The following is a 21,828-nucleotide window of genomic DNA, read 5'->3' on the forward strand; positions in this document are numbered from 1 at the left end:
CGCCCTACCCCCAAATCAAGGTAGAGCAAGATCGTCTTTCGGTGCCTTTTTTTTCAAAAAATTAACTTGTATATCAATAATCAATACTTAAAATGCGAAATTGTTTTTCGCATTTGGCTTTTTGGTGCCCCTTGCTATCTGGCGCCTGCTCTACTGTCTCTACCCTTGGGCAAGATTTGAATTTTAGAGTTTTTAAAAAAACAACCAAAGTCGATGCTTAACCCAAAATAGTAACATCATCAGCATACTTAATTATTTTTGCCGCTGCTATGATCTGAAAGATTCATTCTCTACCACTTCACTGATTGAAATGTTACCATCTAGTTCCACATAAAAGTTTCTATTTCTGAAGAATATTTTGCCTGCTTTTGTTAAAAAAATTAGATTAATATAAGAAAATATATAAAATTTATTTCAGATCTTTACTTTTTTAATTTAACATTTGAAAAATATTCAATTCTACACATTTCTGTTTCTGACACTAAATTACACAATATTATGACTAGGCAATACACAGATTCAAAAAAAAATTTTGGTGAAAATACTGACCAAATAAACAAATGATTTCTATGTAAAATCATAGCGACACAATAAAAAGATAACGTTGAAAATGTTAATAGCAGGTTTATGGAATGTAATTGATCCACGTAATACCTGCAATAAAAACATAAATAATTAACTAGAAAAAAGAGTAAAAGCACAGATTATAATTTTTAAAAAATTAAAAACTATAATCTGTGGGTAAAAGAGTTGATTGGCTTTAGGGGGTATTAGTCGTTTGCTGCCGTCAGCCGATGGAATTGTAAACTACAAAACAACTTCAACAAGTTTTCTTTAGAAATTAAAAACTATTTTTAAGTTTTGTTTCATTGCTTATTTGAGAACCTCAAATAACAACCGGGCCATATTAAAATTAAGTAATGAAATGTGTTCGTACGCATAAATAGTCTATTACACACCTAGGGAGCAAAAGTAAAGAATGTCTCAGATCTCATGTTCATTGTCACAGAGATGAAATCTGAGACATTCTTTACTTGCTACCATGGTGTGTATACTATTTTGCTTCCCGACAGAGGCGGAAAGTTTTGCACAGTGGTCTGAAAGTCCACATTTTCTGCACGGAGGTGAGAAAACATATTTTTTTCATCCAATGATCCCTCACAGCATCTAATTCATAAATGTGTTACCTTCAGTAACGTATCTTGAATTGATTATGGCTACGGTAACTAATTTCCGCGAAGCATTCGTTTAGTAAAAATTATTAAAAAAAGATTTACCTCAATTTTGTAATTGATTGAAATTTGAAATGTTCTATGGAATTGATTGTCAATAAAACATGACTAAGTACTGGCATAGAATAAGTATGCACAAATATTAAAATTCCAACAAATAATGGATTGTATGATGTTTGTCCTATATACCCGGACGCCACATCGACAGTAGCAATATTATTTGTTGTCCCCTAGAATTAATTTTTGTTAAATTAAATTATTAATTAGGGCTAGTATACATTTTGGCAATTGATTTTATCGAGGACAGAAATTTGAAAGGCAATTGTGAAGATCAATTTTTTTGTGGTATAATAAAAATATTTTCTTTTTTTTTCTCTCCTAAACTCCAACGGTGAACACACTACATTTAGTAATATAAATTATTTAATGTGATCCCTGCTTTTGGGGCACGATAACTCGCTTTTAAATCAGTTTTCTAACGGTTAAGCACGCGGTATTGATAAAATAAACTGTCCTTGATAAAATTAATTGTCAAAAAGCCTCAGGGCTACAAATAATTTGTTTTAGCTACAAAAATTTTAAGTGAATACACATACTTGATAAAAATAAAAAGCTTTTCCCAACCAATAATGAAGTATTATACGAATATTAAATGAAATATTTGTTTGATTAATCTCATAGCTGATCAAAATTAATCCAGATATCAGCAATACATTATGTGGCCGTAATAATAACGTACATAACAAAATCCAAAAAAGTAAAAATGTATGTAGATACGAATATTTGGCATTATTTTTAACTTGATTTGAATATAGATCGATAATGACATTTAAAAATATCAAAATGAATAATGTCCATGATTCGAAATATTCCCTTAAAAAATTTAATTCATAATAGATTATAATTTTATGAAATATTAAATTTTATTTTCTCTGATAAAATTAAGGGTATAAATTAAGGATGATGTTCGTGAAGTTCTTTATGGCACAGTAGCCTACAATAATTTTTTTTAAACCAAAGCCAAATCAAGCAAGGTTAGATTAAACATAAAGCTATAAATAGTAAATTAATTCTTAATTTATACTCTTTTCATTAATTTAATACCTGTAGATCTTAATTGGAAGAACGGCTAAAACTATACCAGAAATACTTCGATACGAATAAATTATTATTAAATTAATGTTTATTAAAACATAAACAGACATATTGGGTTTAAATAAATATTTACAAACTATTGAAATCAATACAAGACCTGAAATAAATTTATTCACAAAGATATTTATTTATTTATCTTCAGTAAAAAAATGCCCTTAAATTGCGTTCCGAAATAAGTTCCCATTTCCTTGTAATGTGAGTATACTTTTAAGCGTTTTGAAATTACTTATAGAATAGAATTCATTCAATTTCTACAAACTTTCTTTACTATTTACTAATGTTTTAACATTTTACTCCAATGAATAGATTTTAACCATAATTTTAATACTGGATTTATATACTAACTAAAGTAAGTTTAGCTAAATCGACTTACTTTGATCCTTTTGTTGAGATACCCATATGAACATAAATCGGAACACAATTTTTGAAATAAATTCGATATTTACCTCCTATGAACATAATTGACAACTCAATTACAGAATCTTTTCTATATAACCAAGTAGCTAAATTACTATCATACGTTACATTTAATTCTCGTATGAATCGATGTAATATTAATAGTACACTGTAACGTGATAATTGTTTCGTACGAGCCTTTTTGCTCATTAATAATTTATAAAGAATCAATACTAAAAATGTTGAATTATAAAAATGCCAAATATGATGTTCTTCTTCAACGTAACTACTCGATAAAGTTGATATTATTTGTAAAATTTGCATACATCCGATTATAATTAGAAATTCATACTTTTCTAAGTCAAAATTAATCTAAAATATCAAATAAACAGTTTGTACACGATTGGTTAAAAAAAGGAGTGCAATATTTTCAGGGTTCATGTATGTGAGTTTTTTTAAGGGATACATGGGCTATCGTTTCTAGTACATGGACTATTTTTAGAATCCTTATATAATTCCAAATGACACTGGCTACAAATACAAATTACATTAATCGATAATTATTTAAAAAATTATAAAAATTAAAAAATTAAAAAACACGATTGTACTGCCAAAAAAAACGAACTATAAAGTAAAAACAAGATGTATTAGTTAAAGCAAAGTACAAAGCGGAACGTCCCTCATTTAATCGCTGAATTAAAATATAAAAAAAAAATTTTATTTTAAGTATACCTACATACTTTTCAGAATAAGCAAAACTTCTTATACAAAATGACTTTTTTTATAAAATGCAAAATAAGGAAATTTACAAGTATAGTTACCTCTATCCGGGAACACACTATATGTAGTATATATGAAGGTATACTAAGCTTAGTCCCAAGCTTGTAGGGCTTAAAAATATTGCTGCTACGAACAAAATTTTGATATAGGTGTTCATAAAATCACCATAGTTCATAATTTTTTTGTCAGATTACGGTAAATTGATTTTTAAACTCATAATCTATGCAAATATCACTAATTTAATGGCAATAATTTTATACTATAAAAAAGCCTATTCAAAAAAAAAAAAAAAAAAACTACAACGCCCAGCCTATAGAATAAAAACTTAACCCTTATTCCTTAAAAACCAGATTCGACTGTAACTTAAAATATCGAATGTTAATAAATCAATTATTACGTACCTTTTTATTAGTTAAAATTAGCTTATGAATATTGAATATAATGGATGAATAAAGTATCAATACACAAATCCATTTAAGCACGTTACCCGGTTCGATACAATTATTCGAAAAGTAACAAAAACACGTATGAAACGTAAAGCAAGAAAGACTTATAATTGAAATCGACCAAATAGATACAGATGATTTTTGTCCAAATTGTTCAAAGAACATTACCTAAAAATATTTAAATTTTAAATTATAGGTATTTAATTTTATTTAAATGATTAATGAAAAATTATGGTTTTAATTTATTACTTATGTTATAATTAGAGATTAAATTCCATAACTTACGTAACGGTCATTACAGGAGAAAGGAAATTGTTTGAAAAAAAGAGAATGTTTTTTATTCAGTGAATGGAAATGAACTTGTTATTCTGTGTTGGGATACGAATGGGGAAGGAAAGAGGATCATTTAAAAAATTATAGAATACAGCGTTAAGTAATTGGGATGACTAAATTTTTTTAAACAGTTCTGATGAAGAATTCTCACTGAACGGACAGAAAAGTGAAGTTAATTTTTCAAAATCTTTAGATGTACCCAAAATATTAACGCTTAAAACACCTAATTAAAGTAGTTCGACTGTTTGAGCAAGTACGGTGAATGTTCTTTTTTTTTGCGATAAATGATAGTTCAGTCCCTTGATCGCAATAAACAACATTTACGTGATACAAATATTATTTTTATTCATAATTTTATTCATAACTTAGATTTAAATTCAATGAATGTAATTTAGTTGCTAACTTGACTAGTCATGTGACGGGTGAACTATTTTAAACAAAGAAGAAGATACTTTAAAAGTGGCGTTATTGGTGAGTATCGCCCTAGATATTACGTATAGAACTCTGTTTTGCAAGAAAGACGCGGACAAAAATCCTTGAATGCTTATTACTTCCTCGTTTTTTAATAAATTTTAATTTAACTTTCAAATTTTTTTATGATATCAAGTAATACTTTTATACTTTTATTATGGATAATATGGCAAATTCGATATCAATCATTTACCTAATTGAAGGATGGCTCACAATGAGTTATGCGATAGGCTCGTAATCTTATTAGTTTCAAGTTCGCGCTAATCAATGGATTAGACACCTACTAAACAAGACCATAATAACAAAATATTTTCAGATTCCAAATTCGTGCTTATATGAACTTTTTCATCAATTTAATGAGTTTGGCATTTCAAAGTTAAAACTTTTTTAACGAAGAGTCTGTCTGAAATTTTACTCTATGAAAACATCTTACATTTCGTTAAATACTCTCATTGTATAAGCAGGAGTAAAATATAAACTATCTTTGCTCGGTATACTACGCACAATTCGCTACAAAAAATAAAAATACCTGTAAGCGTATTTACACATTAATTTTCACTCTGAGCTTTTGAAAATGAGGCACACTATTTTATTCTAACCAGCCAGGATGGTCAACATATTTACTTACCAATGATGTTGTCCATAATACTAGTGTAGAAATCCAAAGTACAGATACATCAAATGTATCGTGTCTAATTGAAGTAAGATAATCGCTAATTCGTTCTATTTCTGATTTGTAAAATAAATATAATTGATCAAAAGTTTTATCGAGTGTAGCATTATCAATGTTGGTTTGTGCATTACTTTTTCTTATATTCATGTCTAAAAACAAAAAAACGTACAATTTATATATTGCCAAATCTTTCAAAAATAGTTTAACGTTCTTGAGATTTTAAAAAATTGGAAAATGCATATTCAAAGATAAAGCAACCAAATCATAAAAGCAGATCCAAATAAGCATACACTTTAAGCTTTTTAGTGGAACGAAATTTCTTAACGCAGCTTGCGGGAGTGAACAAACTAGGTATCGTCACGTATACGAGTGTGTGTGAGTGCGATACCAGCAGACTAAAAACGAGTGCGTTATGGCCGTTGTGTCGGGTGTTCGTGTGAGAGAGTATCAAAATTAAAGCTGATTATCAATCGAGATGGCGAATGCGCAGCCGGATGCGCAATTCTTTCTTTCAACTAACATGAAAACGTTAAAACTTAAATGTTATTTATGTTTTTGTTTTAAATTATACCTGGGATATTGTTTTTATTTCATTTTTCAAGTTACAATTGGGAAATGGAAACTGCAACAAATGTGTCTGCAACAGTTTTCATAAGAGACAGAAAAAAAAAATTGTAAAAATTCGAATTTTTACACACTAAACATTTAGAAAAAAGTGGTTGATGGAAGTTTATGAGGTCGAGGGTGGTGTCTTAATTTCGAACTAATTTAGAGCTATTTATTTTAATAACTATGTCTCAACTCGAAGTCAACAAGAATTCATCCTTATAATTTAGAGCTGTGTTTTTCTATATTTAACATTTTCTAAAAATCAATCGTTGTTCCACAAATTCAAGAATTCGAAATTTTCAACAACGAATAAATTATGTTCAGTTAGAGAGTTACAAGCTGGCAGTAAAACGTTTTGAAAAAAAACATAAAACCCAAAAAAAAAAAACATAAAAAAAGTCCCACGACCGTACTGTTTTTTTATATTATGTACTTTAATTTATATAATTTTTACTTCTTACAACAATCTCAGGCGTGTATTTTCAACTTTTTAAAAGAAAGTAATAAAATAACAGCCACTTATTTAGGACTAACACTTCAAAACAGAATTCAGAGATTAGCGAACACTTTTGAAAATTATTTAAGAATTATTCAAGATGCAAAACAGTTATAACATCTAAATATAGAAGTAAAAATGAGGAATTGACTGAAATATTTTACTTTTGATATAACACCTTGTTCTAAAATGTGACAGAAGTCGGTTTTTTATTAAAAATCATTATCTCTTACACTAGATTAGCTATAAAATTTGACAGATAATTTTCTGATTTTCTGAACTGATTTATATTCATGCAGAACCTTACATTTGATATATTAGAAATAGGGTATTCCACTATTTTTGACAAAGTACTTCAAAATGTTGATTTTGCTAATAAAAAGACTCAAAATGTAGTACAAGGTGGCTCGCAGCCATTGTATTTCTATTTGTAATGTTTATTACTGATATGTCACAAACAAATTCCGACGATGTTTACTTCTATATTCAAAGCTCATAATAAAATAGTAATCAAACCATTAATGAATTCATGATGCGAATCTGGTATTATATTTATTAGATGATTGTAATAAGTTTCAAATGCACTCAGGGTTTCAACTTGATTTAAATTTAATAAATTTGATATTAATTTTCCAATACTAGACTTCGGAAATGGAACACCAAATAAAACAGATAGTGTTGGTGCAACATCAATTTGAGCAATGGAAGAACTAAAAATAAATAAGTAACATGAAATCACATAAAAAATAGGTATCAAAAGCTAGGATTAAAAGCTTCATTAAATTTTTTTTAGTACCGCACCCCAAGATACATCGTATACCCATTATTACAAAAAAAAAAAACAAAAAATGTAAGAGGTAGTCGGAATATATGTTGCCGATTCAAAATGTGATCAGTTTACTTCTGACACTTTTTTGGTGAGTTCCCACGCTTTTCATTTCCGCAACTTTGTGTACTCGTAATCTTTCTTACTAAAATTTAAAACAGCAGAATATCGCGCTACAAAATTTTAAATTATTATTACTCTATTAAAAATTTTAAATTATTGTGAAAATGGGCCAGCTTGAATTTTATCTAAGACAGTAGAAACTAGAAATATTACCTAGATCTAGAATATCGGTTACTTTTGTAAAATTAACACACTGGAAAAAAATATTTTAGATGTAGGTAAAGAAAACGTAAAAATATCAACAATTTAGAAGAGATAGTAAGATTCTCTTCTTAGTTAGCCTAGTTCGACTTTTTCTATGTGAACTGAACCCATTTTTATGCCAACCACCTGTATATATAGGAAATATGCATTATATTTTAGATATTATGTATGCATTAAACTTACAAGGAACTCCCTGTATAAGGTTTTAAAACTTACCCTTTACAAGGAACTCCAATTGCAACTAATGGAACCATTATTTCTGGATGAGTAGAACCACCATGACCTCCACTATCTTTCATTCCATGATCACTAGTTATTATGAAAAGTGATTGCTTATTTACAGTAGTTTCCTAAAGAGTACATAAATTTTCATTCAATATTTCGTCACCGCTATGCAAAGTAACATTTCTAATAGATTTTAATATGAAAAAGCTAAATAGGACTTCAGAATTGTTACACGATGTCTGGTTTTTAGCTTAGATTAGTTATTTTAGCTATTAGATATATTCCGCGTAGCTTTGAATGTTTCGATAACTTTTTTTCTTTTTGAGGAGGCTAGAAGTATCTTTATCTCTTAAAAACTTGACTTGATGAAACGATTTTGACTTTGGGTTCAAATTATTAAAAAACTTAGAAAAATATAATCTAGTTTCTGGGTAAAATTTTTACCATCCGCATATAACTATAATAAATATTAATTTTAAATTACCCATTGTTTTAGTTGATAGTGTATAGTCGAAATTATATTATCCATTTCGAGTAATTTAGGTGCCATTAAAGAGCTAGTAGGACCTTCTAAATGCCCAATATGATCTAAGCCCAAATAATGGAGAATCATAATATCCCAATCTTGTTTTTCTAATTCAGTATTTAAATTCCTAGTTACATTATTATCAACCTTTAAAATAAAGAAAACTAATTAATAATTTAACTTAAATTAACGATTAAAGCCAGGTTATAATAAAGAAAGCTCTAAACCTATAAAGATTTTTACTAAAACTATTTTTTTTTTAAAATCATGAACAATTTCGGGAGGGGTTGAAAATTTTTTTAATATTTCTTTAAATTTTCATTAAAAAAATTAAATTAGAAGTCGAAACTTCTTGGTAATTCTTCTGTATTCGTGTTGTGGCATGTTTTATTTACATTCCGAAGGCGGGACAATTTTTAACTAGTTCAATCCGAGATTCCGAGAAACCTTGTAAAGTACATTTCTACATACAAATTATCAAAGAAAAATCTTAACAAAATCGAGATTTTGAAATATCATAGAATAAAACCTGGCTTTAATGAATCTTTAATATTTCATTAACCTCCGTATAATCATTTACATAAAACGATGTTGTTCCTTCACTTCGTAAAAATATGTTAGGGAACAATTTAATCCAAGTTTCATCGCCATAAAATATTATCTTTTGTCCATCTTCAACTGCACGTAAAAGTATGTTATCATCGTGAAGTTTGGTACTCTCGAAATTTAATAATACATCAATAAAATTGGGAATGGTACCAGTAGTCAGTGCCTGAAATAATTACCCGTTAAAAAATGATCCTAACATTTAGATGTTACAATTATTTAAAGTTTTATTTATCGAGGGCTATCGATGGGTGATGCTAAAATATTTACTGAAACATAGAATGTTGATCTTGGGTTGTTTGACTTTTATGAAACGTTTACCTTGTGCCAATAGAAGTGGCATATACGCACAGATACAGGTCATAAATCTATATTTACGGAGAAAATATGACTAAAAAATTAGACAGGGATTAGATGTAATTTAAATACCATACATCTAAAATAAAAAAAATTAATTTAAAGTCTTATTAAAAACACGGGTGTTTTAAACTAGAACAATTTAACCATTGGAAAAAAACGTAAAATCGATTTTGTTTAAAACTTGTCTCTTTGCGGATACTCTCATCTGGCATGAGGTCCCCAATAATATTTGTTAGCCATTTTATTCATTTAAAATAAAGCATATACCGCAAAATTAAACGCCAAGTGGACCTTGCCTTATTTGTAACAATTCATACTTCAGCTTAAAATAAATGAATGGCCACCTAAAAATAAATTCTCCCAACATCAGGATTAGTTCACATTCAAACTTAGCTTCATAGGTAATCAAATATGAGACATTCCTAAGAAAATTCTAAACAAACGGGGAAAGTACGATAACCTGGGAGGATACGATCGGATAATCTCTGTCTCACCTTGCCTGTGATATTGAGCATTTTCAATCACACTGGAAGTCTGATTCAGGAGCGCAATAATTAAAATAAAACACCTCTGACACAAATGATCGTACAGAGGTGAGCAATCGTAACTCAAATTAAAATCAAGTAGAACGTAACTCAAATTAAAATCAAGCCGTTTAATAATGTGAATAGAAAGGTTTGTGTAAAAAGATACATTAAAGATGATAAATTTCTAATAATTTCTATATTCACGTACTTTTATCCGTGGCATAGTAACAGTGGGCAACTCCACTTTAGTAGAATATAAACAACCTTGTTTATTATTTAGCTGTTTATTCAAAAATGGCATACTTATCGAATCATTTAATAAATCTTCTCGTAAAGCATCTATAACCATAATTACACTTCTATGTACTTTACGTGGCACATTCCTATTAAAAATATAATTATTTATTATTTAATAAATTTACTTTTGATACATTTCTTACTTACGGTTTTGAATGATGATGACTTGAATTATTTTGTATAGTTGTAGAAAAATAGGCAGTAAAAAACACATATAGGCCGAATAAAAACATAAATATATTAATAAATTTTGTTTTCATCATTATTGTTAATGTATTATCAATTTAAAATATATTTGATTTTATTTACATTTGTATGTAATTTTATAATGCAATAATTCAAATTCATAATCATAGCGGGAATCAATCACCTACTTCAAAAATATTTTTTAGAATCATAAATTTAAATATTCTAATAATTCTTTAAATTTAATTTTTAATCAGTTATATCTAACTTTCGTAACTTTTATCGCGTTTTATTGCATCTTAAGCTATGAAACTAGAAAAATTATTAAAATGAAAAACTCATCTGACATTTCTTTGACATTTGAAAAAAAAACAGTGAATAATGATGAGATTGATGAGCATAGATCACACATAAATACAGATGACTGAACATGGTGCATCTATATGATCTACATATATCTCTATGGTGTCTTCTAATGTCAACTTCGAAAATGAGAAAAATCCCTCGAAACTAATTTACTAAAAAGATGGGATTCTTATGAATCGACCCGAAATGAAGCCAAATTAACATAATACTTCGAAAATTTCCCCTCCCTATATTACTACCCTTCGAAAAAAACAAAGAAAAATCACCCCTAAAACTACCCTCTTTTCTTCTTTTATAGCTTAAATGATGCGGTTTTTTTTTTTTTTTTTTCATGTAATGATTATTTCTCTGGCGCAGAGCCAAGAGAACCCCTCTGCGAGCAAAGCGAGTAGGTACTTAAAAGTATAGTGATAACACTACATTGGATCATGATAAGTGATAGCCACAGTATAGTGCGTCACGCACGGTTTACAACTTCAGTAATGCTATTATTTAACCATTTTGGTTATATGTTCGTGGCATAGATTCGTAGAAAAAAGGCACATTCAGCAGAGTTAGTTATATATCGTGGCATACATATAAATGATAGAACATTTGTTTTTTTTTTTTTTTTTAAACAGCTGTTAAAATTGTGATAAAGTGCATTAAATTTGATAAAAATATGTATGCAAATCTGTTAAAATAGAAGCAAACATTTAAATAGTTCACGAATTTAAAAAAATACTTATTTACTCGTTAATATTGAATTACCCTTCAGTACCAGGGCTGCCAGTAGAGTCAACTTATTTTATAACGCTCGGTCACTGAAATTATACAGAATCAAATCTCATTATACAAAGCGACAAAATTGTTAAAAAACAGTTCCAGTAGCAAGTGGCGTTGGGTTAAAAAGTCACTTTTACGTTTACTTGTAATGCTAAAGAATATTACTCAGAGAGCGCCAATTTTGATTATAATAGTTTTCGAAAGAGCGACAAGCGCATCATGTCATCTACGATTAAGAAATGTTCGATCTCTCGTTATCTCAAATAATCGGTATTTTAACTCTCACAAAAATTACTTCACGTTTCAATTTTTATTTTTGTATTCAATTATACGAGGCAATCTGCTATACAAACTGGATACATAAAATAACCATATTATACACTTTTTGTATCCGATTATACAATCTGGCAGCCCTGTTCAGTATTCAAATTACCCGATAAACGGGTATCTATCCGCACGTTGGCAACACTACGCTAGAGAGTAAAGGCTGGCGTCTCATGGCAGTATGACTTGAGGCTGCCAAAAGCACAACGTATGCATAATATGACACAATACCATGACATATATTTATTAATCATTACTTTGAACGTAGAGATAGCTCAGTCATAGAAGCGTGGCTATATAATTTGTTATTTTAGTGATTAATTAATTCGAATCCAGCAGCTGTTCCATAAAAATAATTTTTAATCTAGTATCAAATGTATTTTTCATTTCTTTATTTTATTTAAGATCGCTATATTGCATCTTTGTTGTCTTGAACATTTCTTATTTTATTTTTTAATAATTCTGTATTGTTTTAATTACGAGTTGATTGGGTTGAGCTTGTCGACAATAGAGGAGTTGGTTGGGTTATGAAGTTTTTAGAAAATATTATAACAGAAAACGGATATATTATCGTAAACGATATCCACAATCCACCCGATATTTTCTTTGTACAAAGATATTACATATAAATATAGTTAATTGAGTAATTTGCAGTAATTATAGTATTATATGAGTATAGTACTGTACTATATAGTTTACTTACTGTTTCGGCAGCTAAAAAATTATACTGTCGCGAGATCTATCGGATCTTCTGAGGAAAAAGGCTAATAATTAAAGCATTATATTTTTTAAATAATATTAATAAAAATTTTTAACTAACTACGTAAGACAAATTATAAACATTATCATTAAATTTAATTATTTTATTCATTAAAGGTTTGTTTCCATAATGTCCCACAAGTCACAAGTGCACTTGTTGAAAGTGAACTATATTGGTTTTATATTTGTGGGTAGACATTAAAAAAAAAAAGCTATTGAAACATTCAGGCTTCCGTAAATTACCGGTTGAAATGGCAAATAAAAATCATTCAAATATTGGTAAAATGGCGCAAATCGTTGAAACTTCAAAGGAAATTTTAATCCAACATAAACGAGTACATACCGGAGAAAAATCATATTCATGTAATGTGTGTGATAAAAAATTTACCACCAAAGGTCGTTTGATGAGACATAAACGTAATAGTTCTTGTAAACGAATTCATGCAAGTGAAAAATCGTATTCGAGTTGTGTTCGAGATACAAAATTTATCGCTCGAGATTGCTTAATTAAACATTTAATATTAGAAGAAAAAAAACGAATTAATCTGAAAGAAAATAATGCCTTTGGAAGTAAGCAGGAAATCAGGAATAACGAAAATAAAAATGTACAAACTGAATTAATAGTTATAGATGAGGACAGTGACGAAGTCGAAGAAATTGAACGAGTACATTTGGAATTAGTTATTGAAGATGAGGACCATGAAAATACTTTAGATGAAATTTATTCAAATACTGATCGAATTTTACAAGAAAATTTTTCAATTAAAAATGAAAATACTGAAGAAGTTATAGAAAATATCCAGACAATAAGAAATGAAGAAATTGGAAGAAAATTAATTATTGAAGATGTAGACTGCGAAAATACCTTAGAAGTTTCTTCAAATACTGACCAAATTTTAAAAGAAAATTATTCCATTAAAAATGAAATAACAAGTAATGAAACACAGACAATAGAAAACTTGAAAATTGAACAATTACATTCGGAATTAATAATAAAAGATGAACACAGTGATGAAATATCAAAAGAAAATTATTGTTATAACGACGACATATTAGAAAAGATTTCAGACGAGAACAAATCATACTTATGTGAAATATGTAAGAAAAAATTTACTTCAAAGACAATTTTGATCCGGCATAAGCGAATTCATACTAAACGATTTTCTTGTAGTGTTTGTGATAAAAAATTTATTGACCAATCAATGTTAAGTGTACATAAACGAGTCCATACCGGGGAGAAACCATACTCTTGTGATGTTTGTGATCAAAAATTTAGAGCCCAATACACGTTAAGTAAACATAAACGAGTCCATACTGGAGAGAAACGATACTCTTGTGATGTTTGTGATAAAAAATTTAGAGCCCAATCCACGTTAAGTAAACATAAACGAATCCATACTGGAGAGAAACCATACTCTTGTGATGTTTGTGATAAAAAATTTAGAGCCCAATACACGTTAAGTATACATAAACGAATCCATACTGGAGAGAAATCATACTCTTGTGATGTGTGTGATAAAAAATTTAGAGTCCAATCAATGTTAAGTGATCATAAACGAGTCCATACCGGAGAGAAACCATACTCTTGTGATGTGTGTGATCAAAAATTTAGAGTCCAATCAATGTTAAGTGAACATAAGCGAGTCCATACCGGAGAGAAACCATACTCTTCTGATGTGTGTGATAAAAAATTTAGAGCCCAATCCACGTTAAGTATACATAAACGAATCCATACTGGAGAAAAACCATACTCTTGTGATGTTTGTGATAAAAAATTTAGACTCCATTACTATTTAACTATCCATAAAAGAATCCATACTGGAGAGAAACCATACTCTTGTGATGTTTGTGATAAAAAATTTAGAGTCCAATCAATGTTAAGTGATCATAAACGAGTCCATACCGGAGAGAAACCATACTCTTGTCATGTGTGTGAAAAAAAATTTAGAACCCAATACGGGTTAAGTAAACATAAACGAATCCATACTGGAGAGAAACCATACTCTTGTGATGTTTGTGATAAAAAATTTAGAGCTCAATTCACGTTAAGTATACATAAACGAATCCATACTGGAGAGAAACCATACTCTTGTGATGTTTGTGATAAAAAATTTCAAAGAAAATACTATTTAACTATGCATAAAAATATTCATACTGGAGCAAAACCATATTCTTGTAAGATTTGCGATAAAAAATTTCGGTTAAAACCCACGTTAATTATACATACACGAACACATACTGGTGAGAAACCATATTCTTGTAAAATTTGTAATAAACCATATGCTTCAAAGGCTGGTTTAAATGGACACAAACAAGCAATTCATGTCGGAGAGAAACCATATTCATGCGATATTTGTAATAAATCATTTAAATATAGCCAAAGTTTAGCGATCCATAAAAAGGCATTTATTCATACACGCGAAAAATCATATTCATGTGTTATTTGTAATGAAAATTTTTACACACTAAGAATGTTAAATACACATAAAAAAAACATTCATAATGAAAAACCATTTTCTTGTGGTGTTTGTGATAAAAAATTTAGATTACTAAACCAAGTAATTCTACATGAACGAATTCATACAGGAGAGAAACCATTTTCTTGTGGTGTTTGTGATAAAAAATTTAGATTACTAAGCTCTTTAATTCTACATAAACGAATTCATACCGGAGAGAAACCATATTCTTGTGATGTTTGTGATAAAAAATTTTTACGAAAAGACCATTTTACTACCCATAAAAATATTCATACTGGAGCGAAACCATATTCTTGCGCTACTTGTAATAAAAAATTTGGAGATTCAAGGGGGCTAAGTGCACATAAAAAAAGAATCCACACCAAAGAAAAGCCATATTCATGTGATGTTTGTGGTAAAAAATTTATGCTTCCATGTTTGTTAAAACGACATCATTTGAAAGGAATCCATTTTCCTACTAGAGAAAAAACAGTTAAATGTGATACATGTGGTAAAAAAATTCCCAAACAAAGAGTGATTTCACATGTACGATTATGTAATAAAAGAAATCCATTTTCATGCGATTTTTGTAAAAAAAGATTTGCTCATCAATGCTACTTAAATCGACATAAAATGAAGGTTCATATTCAAAATGAAGAGGAACAATGGTGGTGTGATAATTGTGATAAAACATTTACTAAACAAATCAATTTTATTAAACATAAACGAAATCATTTTTCAACGAAACTATTTTCATGTGAAATGTGTGATGAAATATTTACAGAGAAAAGTTATTTAGAGAATCATATACACAAAAATTTAATTGTCATAATACAAAAATTGGTCTAGAAATTATAGTAGCTTTGAGCAGAAAGGAGTTGTGCCCACAGATTTATCTTCTTTTTTTTTTTAATTTTTTTGTATTTTTATACCATGTATATATGAAATATACATAGTATTATAAGTTTAGTCCCAAGTTTGTAACGCTTAAAAATAATGATGCTAGGAAAAAAATTTTGTCATAGGTGTTCATAGAATCACCTAATTAGTCCATTTCCGGTTGTCCGTCCGTCCGTCTGTGGACACGATAACTCAAGAACGAAAAAAGATATTCATCTGTAATTTTTACAGCGTACTCAGGACGTAAAAAGTCAGGTCAAGTTCGTAAATGAGCATCACAGGTCAATTCGGTCTTGGGTCCGTAGGACCCATCTTGTAAACCGTTAGAGATAGAACAAAAGTTTAAATGTAAAAAATCTTGCTTATAAAAAAATAAAAAACTTTTGTTTGAAACATTTTTTTGTAAACATCACTGTTTACCCACGAGGGCGTTAATTAGGTGCAAATTTTATAGTATGTATTAATATAGGAATATCAAAGTGAATATCTTTTGTTATTTACGTGACGTCAAAAAAAAAAAAACGATTGCGCATCAACACTTGCGCATTATATGAGAATATCAGTTAAATATGTCAGATATGTATGTATGTGAAATGTGACAGAGTTATCAACACTGCCTATACATGGTATTTCAACAATTAACTCAGTCAATTGTTTGTTTTCACTTGTTTTGACTTCTAATAAATAAAATAAAGTGAAGTTTTTTTAAATAAAATAACAAATATTAATAAAATAATAATTTATTGCAATATTTGAAATCAAATAGCATTTATTTTAATATGAACATTATTAATAACAATTAATTAGTAGTTTGATGTAAGTTAAATGCAATGTTAAACCATTTTATTTCGTTATTAGTCAATTATAATCACAAATAAACACTACCTAACTGTAATCAACACGATTAACAAGACCTAAGCGTACCCGCTAAAATAAACTCAGTACATATCATAAAAAAATCGGAAAATAATATAAACACACTTAAAACGACTAAATTACACTAATTAGTTAATGAACACGGGCACAATGAAAACGACCAAAATACTTATATAATGTCACTATACAAATAATTCACAAAATGTTAATAAAGACAATCAATTGAGAATACACATAAAGAAATTTAACGAATTTTAATGACATGCAAACGAATTTTGAAAGACGTATTGTTTATTTATTTAAAAATATATAAAATATTGTTTCCCCAACAACCATTGAAATGGATAAATTATTATCAAAACTAATAGTTGGTCCTACACGAATATAACGTGTAGAGCCACCTGGAGAAAGGCACCTTCAGAGAACCAAAATAGTACAAATTTTACAGGAAGTTGCAAATCTTTTTTAAAATAAAAACTATAATCTGTGGATGACATCATTATCGGGAAATTAAACAGTGTTGCAATGTTTTTATTTATTTTTATCTGTCATTCTATTTTCATGTCAAATAAAATAATTTTTATATGCAAATGAATTTTTAAAAAGATTAATTGTAATTTTAATTAGTAAGTTAGAAATAATGTTGCGATTTTTTCAAAGAAGAAAATCGGATGAATTATCGCCAAAGATGAAAGGAGTTTATTATTTATATGTAAGTACAACGCCATAAAATTAAGTAAAAAGAATTCCGTATAAACGATTCTGTTAGGGATAATAAATTTTTAGCATAATCATTCTTACTAGGCCCGTGTGCTGGAATCATCCATGGGGGAAGATGTTCAAATTTGTGTTCATCTTGTTAGGTCATAAAGTAAATAAAAATAAGAAACTCTTTTTTCGAGTAAGGGAATATTTTATTAAGCCAAATTTTTCAACAAGCTACTATTTTTTAATAAGTTAATTCTGGGCGCAATCGACCACTGTACTGCGATGTATAATGAGCGAGGCTAAACACCGTTTAATCGATCTTCAGATATTGTGGATTTAAGGTATGTTTTGAGACGACGCAAAGTTAAAAAGTAGCGTTCATTTGCAGCTATTGTCACAGATAAAACCGCATTACATCACTAATCGTGCCAGAATGCGAAGCATTTCATAAACATTTGAAAAAAGCATCTTCATTGCAAATAACGAGTGCTTTGAGTGATTTATTGACGTCCTGTCCGGCAAATCTGTTTTTGACAAAGTTTTACTTCGTCGATCCATATGTCACCGAAATTATCGAGAAGAGTAAAGTGTTGTGTGAAAAATTACCCAAGTCGTTCCAAAACGAATACAGATGTCTTAAAATTATGGTAGAAAACACTGCAGTTAAAAAATATCTTACAAATCAAAAAGTGTGCTCACTTCATTTAAAAAAAAAAGATTATATCTTATCAACTAATATGTTTAAATCTAAAAAGATTACTGTGTTTTGACATCAAGAATACTTGAAGAGATATTTATTTATCTAGATCGATTTGATGAGGCTTTTCTTTTAAATTAGTTGTTTGTAAACAGTATGACGTTAAACTGAGCACATTCTCATCATTTTCGACTTGATTTTTTCCACATTTAATCACATGACCTGCTTTCTAAAGTCTTTCACCTTCAATAAAATTACGATTACTCGGTTTTGTTTACCCCCAACAACAAATTTCATTAATATTAATCATTCTCTTCTTGAAAAATTGCACAAAGAGTATCTATTGCTATGTTATTTTTAAAATTTGTCACTTTATGTCAACCATGTTGTTTTAGCCCCGCCCATATGTCAGATACCAATATTGTCTCTCGACCAAACTATAATTTATTTCATTGTAAAGATGAATTATTCTATTTCTTGCATTGTTCTCCATCAATCTGAAATTTGATCTTTCACATAGGCACAGCTTAATTAAGCTATTCCTAGTATTATATTTGTTGCATATGTATTTATTTTTTTCAAAAGTATATTGACCATTACAAAAAAAAAAATCTTCAATTGTCCTAAAATTTACGCAACATACCTATAAATTTAATATAAGTCTGTGATACTAGTAGTAATAATAACCAATCCAGTATAGTGTATAGAGATCAGTGATTTATTATTTTATTAAACGTTCATTTGGCGGGAAAACAATTTATCAAGTGAATAATAAGTTTATTAAAAATTTGTTAAAATGGAAAATAAGGAAGGTATGAGAACTAGAAGATGGTATAAAGAAAATGGATTAGTTGATGAAGAACCTAAACCAAAAGTTACAAAAATTGATATTGAAAAATACCCGGTAGTGAAGTTTTATGGAAAAATCGAATATTACACAACATTTGACGATATAGCTTTAGCATCTGATAAACTATTAAATGAAGTCAAAGAATCAAAAGATGATATATTTCCACTTGGATTTGATATGGAATGGCCATTTAGTTTTAAAACTGGTCCTGGGAAAACAGCTTTAATACAAATATGTCCAAATAAACGGATTTGTTATTTATTTCAGGTTAGTTTATTGACAAAATTACCTGCTGCTTTAACAGCATTATTAGGACACGAACGTGTAAAATTGTGTGGTGTAAATATACGAAACGATATTCATAAACTAGGAAGAGATTTTCCAAATATACCAAAAGAAACACTGCTAGACAATTGTATTGATTCAAGAAGTCAAGCTAAAGAAATATCTAAGCTACGATCATGGAGTATGGAAAAATTAGTGAATTACTTTCTGAAAATGCAAATTGATAAAAATAAAAAAATTCGTATGAGTCAATGGCATGTAATTCCATTATCTGATGATCAACAAAAATATGCAGCAATTGATGCTTTTATTTCACTTTCACTTTATAAGCATCTCAAGTCTTTGATAAAGCGAGCTGTTTTAGAAGAAAAACAATTCAACGAACAAGATAGTATAACTCCACCAATCTGTTAAGATGGAACGAATCGTTCGTGTTTTAAATGTTGGACGTTTAAGCTACGGCGAGGCACTGAAAGTACAACAATATTTAGCGAATAATCATTTTAATAAAATTCATCACGATATTTCGGATATTTTAGTAATCGTAGAACATAATCCCGTTTATACAATTGGAATTCGTACTAAAGGATATACGAGTGAAGATGAAAAACGTTTAACTAATTTAGGTGCTGAATTTTTTAAGACAAATCGTGGTGGTTTAATTACGTTTCATGGACCTGGTCAATTAGTTGCTTATCCGATAGTAAATTTAAAAAATTTTAAACCCAGCATGCGATGGTATGTGTCGACAATTGAACAAACTATTATCGATATGTGTAGTGAATTAAATTTACGTGCAAATACATCACCACATACGGGTGTTTGGATTGGTGATAATAAAGTATGTGCAATTGGTGTACATGGTCGTAAATATGTAACTACGCATGGATTAGCTTTAAATTGTAATGTTGATTTGAAATGGTATGATCATATTGTACCATGTGGTATTGAAGATAAAGGTGTTACATCACTTTCAAAAGAATTAAACACGGAATATACTGTACAAGATGCGTTGCCATTGTTTTTAAATAGTTTTAAAAAATTGTTTAATTGCAATTTATTATATTTAAATAATGACGTGCATACAAAAATTATGGAAAATATAAATTAAATAACGTACTTGTTTAAAATCCAATAAATTTTGAATTAAAATCACGGATCTAGTAATTATAGTAGGGATGTAGTATAAAGTCCTACTTTAGGCGAGAGGGGGGGGGTGTATCACTCAGGGGAGAAGCAATGTGCCTACTTTTGATTGGTTGCGGCTTTCATTTGCGGGAAATTCAAATAGAACGATAATATTTCGTGTGTTTTAGATTTTAATATTTCTATAACTATGGTTTTAGATTACCTCAAGCAATATGCCTGCTTTTGATTGGATGCGGCTGTTCGCACTCTCAATTGCGGGAAAATTTAAATGGGTAGCGAATTCTGCGTGTGTTGTAGATTGGTCCGAGCATAAAATATTTCTATTTAAAGTAAAATCTTTTACCCTAAAGAAAAAAATGTATTTGTTTTTTTAAATACAATTTAGAAATTAATTACAAATATAATATTTTTAACTAATTACCCTTGGATGAAGGAATATACTTTTAATATTCCTATGACCGACTAATTACCTAAAGAATATATCGCAAATACGTAAAATAACAAAAATAAAAGTTCACTTATTGAAAATTAATTGACGTATTTTCGAGACATTCTTAAGCCTTCTTTTGAATTTCATTAGTTAACTTATAATAGTTGTAACCCTAGGATTGACGATTGAATATTAACAAAAGTGAATAGAATATTGTTGCGTTTAGGTTACTTATATCGTTGAAAAAATTGTTTTAAAACAAGCATAAATACTTCACGTATTTATTTTTCTTTACAAATTTTACTTTTGAATATAAGATTATTTATTTATGTTGTCCACACACGTCAACCATATATCAAACATGTTTCCATGCTTACAAACGAATCAAAAACATTTAAAGAAGGCTTTGAGCATAGTTTGAGCTTTAAGCATGCGCCTAGTTAACAGCCAATAGAAAGTAGGCACAATGATACCCTGCCTCTTCCCCCTGAGTGAGACTCACCCCACTCGGTTATACTCCATCCCTTTTAAAATATTCCTATATCCATGATTTTTTTTGTAGTTAATTAAAAATTGTAAATTAAACGATTTTAATTTAGGTTAATTATTTTAAATTTTCCGGACATTAATAATGTATTTGAATAATTTTGTGCCTTATATTTACTACAATAAACTATATATTTAACATGATCTTAAAAAGTTTGTTATTTTTTTTTTTGTTTAAATTATACAATTACAATGAGGTATTTGCTGTTTTAAATTCAAACATATAATCTTTAAAAGGTTAAAACT

The 21,828-nt window shown here is 28.8% G+C and overlaps 4 protein-coding genes across 4 annotated transcripts; 3 read left to right on the forward strand and 1 right to left on the reverse strand.

The window, feature by feature from the left end:
* Window positions 1–263: 263 nt before the first annotated feature.
* On the reverse strand, window positions 264–10,533 carry LOC123298776 (GPI ethanolamine phosphate transferase 2). The gene is made up of 13 exons (XM_044880873.1): window positions 10,433–10,533; window positions 10,197–10,371; window positions 9,058–9,267; window positions 8,454–8,642; window positions 7,961–8,094; window positions 7,108–7,301; window positions 5,442–5,635; window positions 3,965–3,979; window positions 2,761–3,155; window positions 1,829–2,105; window positions 1,278–1,462; window positions 550–654; window positions 264–365 (listed from the first exon to the last, which is right to left on the reverse strand). Exons 1-13 carry the CDS (start codon window positions 10,516–10,518, stop codon window positions 341–343), a joined length of 2,184 nt encoding a protein of 727 aa, XP_044736808.1. The 5' UTR covers window positions 10,519–10,533; the 3' UTR covers window positions 264–340.
* A 2,403-nt stretch (window positions 10,534–12,936) lies between these two features.
* LOC123298777 (zinc finger protein 62 homolog) lies at window positions 12,937–16,919 on the forward strand. Its single transcript, XM_044880874.1, has 4 exons — window positions 12,937–13,255; window positions 13,685–15,158; window positions 15,315–15,697; window positions 16,900–16,919. The coding sequence occupies exons 1-4, from the start codon at window positions 12,937–12,939 to the stop codon at window positions 16,917–16,919; spliced, it is 2,196 nt and encodes a 731-aa protein (XP_044736809.1).
* A 2,154-nt stretch (window positions 16,920–19,073) lies between these two features.
* On the forward strand, window positions 19,074–19,871 carry LOC123297499 (Werner Syndrome-like exonuclease). Its single transcript, XM_044879173.1, has one exon. The coding sequence runs from the start codon at window positions 19,119–19,121 to the stop codon at window positions 19,869–19,871; it is 753 nt and encodes a 250-aa protein (XP_044735108.1). The 5' UTR covers window positions 19,074–19,118.
* A 1-nt stretch (window position 19,872) lies between these two features.
* Window positions 19,873–20,941, forward strand: LOC123297500 (putative lipoyltransferase 2, mitochondrial). Its single transcript, XM_044879174.1, has one exon. The coding sequence runs from the start codon at window positions 19,873–19,875 to the stop codon at window positions 20,566–20,568; it is 696 nt and encodes a 231-aa protein (XP_044735109.1). The 3' UTR covers window positions 20,569–20,941.
* Window positions 20,942–21,828: the final 887 nt, after the last annotated feature.

The sequence above is a fragment of the Chrysoperla carnea genome, chromosome 4, assembly GCF_905475395.1.
Source record: "Chrysoperla carnea chromosome 4, inChrCarn1.1, whole genome shotgun sequence".
Classification (NCBI taxonomy): domain Eukaryota; kingdom Metazoa; phylum Arthropoda; class Insecta; order Neuroptera; family Chrysopidae; genus Chrysoperla; species Chrysoperla carnea.

What these genes read in the sequence shown, in the direction of transcription:
- LOC123298777 (XM_044880874.1), top strand. Translation starts at nt 12,937, where the DNA reads ATGGCAAATAAAAATCATTCAAATATTGGTAAAATGGCGCAAATCGTT. An exon ending in AATTTTTACACACTAAGAAT is followed by an intron (nt 15,159 to 15,314) that starts GTTAAATACACA and finishes TAAAAAATTTAG; the next exon opens with ATTACTAAGCTCTTTAATTC. An exon ending in GATTTCACATGTACGATTAT is followed by an intron (nt 15,698 to 16,899) that starts GTAATAAAAGAA and finishes TTTCGTTATTAG; the next exon opens with TCAATTATAATCACAAATAA.
- LOC123297500 (XM_044879174.1), top strand. Translation starts at nt 19,873, where the DNA reads ATGGAACGAATCGTTCGTGTTTTAAATGTTGGACGTTTAAGCTACGGC.
- LOC123298776 (XM_044880873.1), bottom strand. Translation starts at nt 10,518, where the DNA reads ATGTTTTTATTCGGCCTATATGTGTTTTTTACTGCCTATTTTTCTACA. An exon ending in ATCTCAACAAAAGGATCAAA is followed by an intron (nt 2,106 to 2,760) that starts GTAAGTCGATTT and finishes AAATTTTTTAAG; the next exon opens with GGAATATTTCGAATCATGGA. An exon ending in CAATCAATTACAAAATTGAG is followed by an intron (nt 655 to 1,277) that starts GTAAATCTTTTT and finishes TTTTTATTGCAG; the next exon opens with GTATTACGTGGATCAATTAC.
- LOC123297499 (XM_044879173.1), top strand. Translation starts at nt 19,119, where the DNA reads ATGGAAAATAAGGAAGGTATGAGAACTAGAAGATGGTATAAAGAAAAT.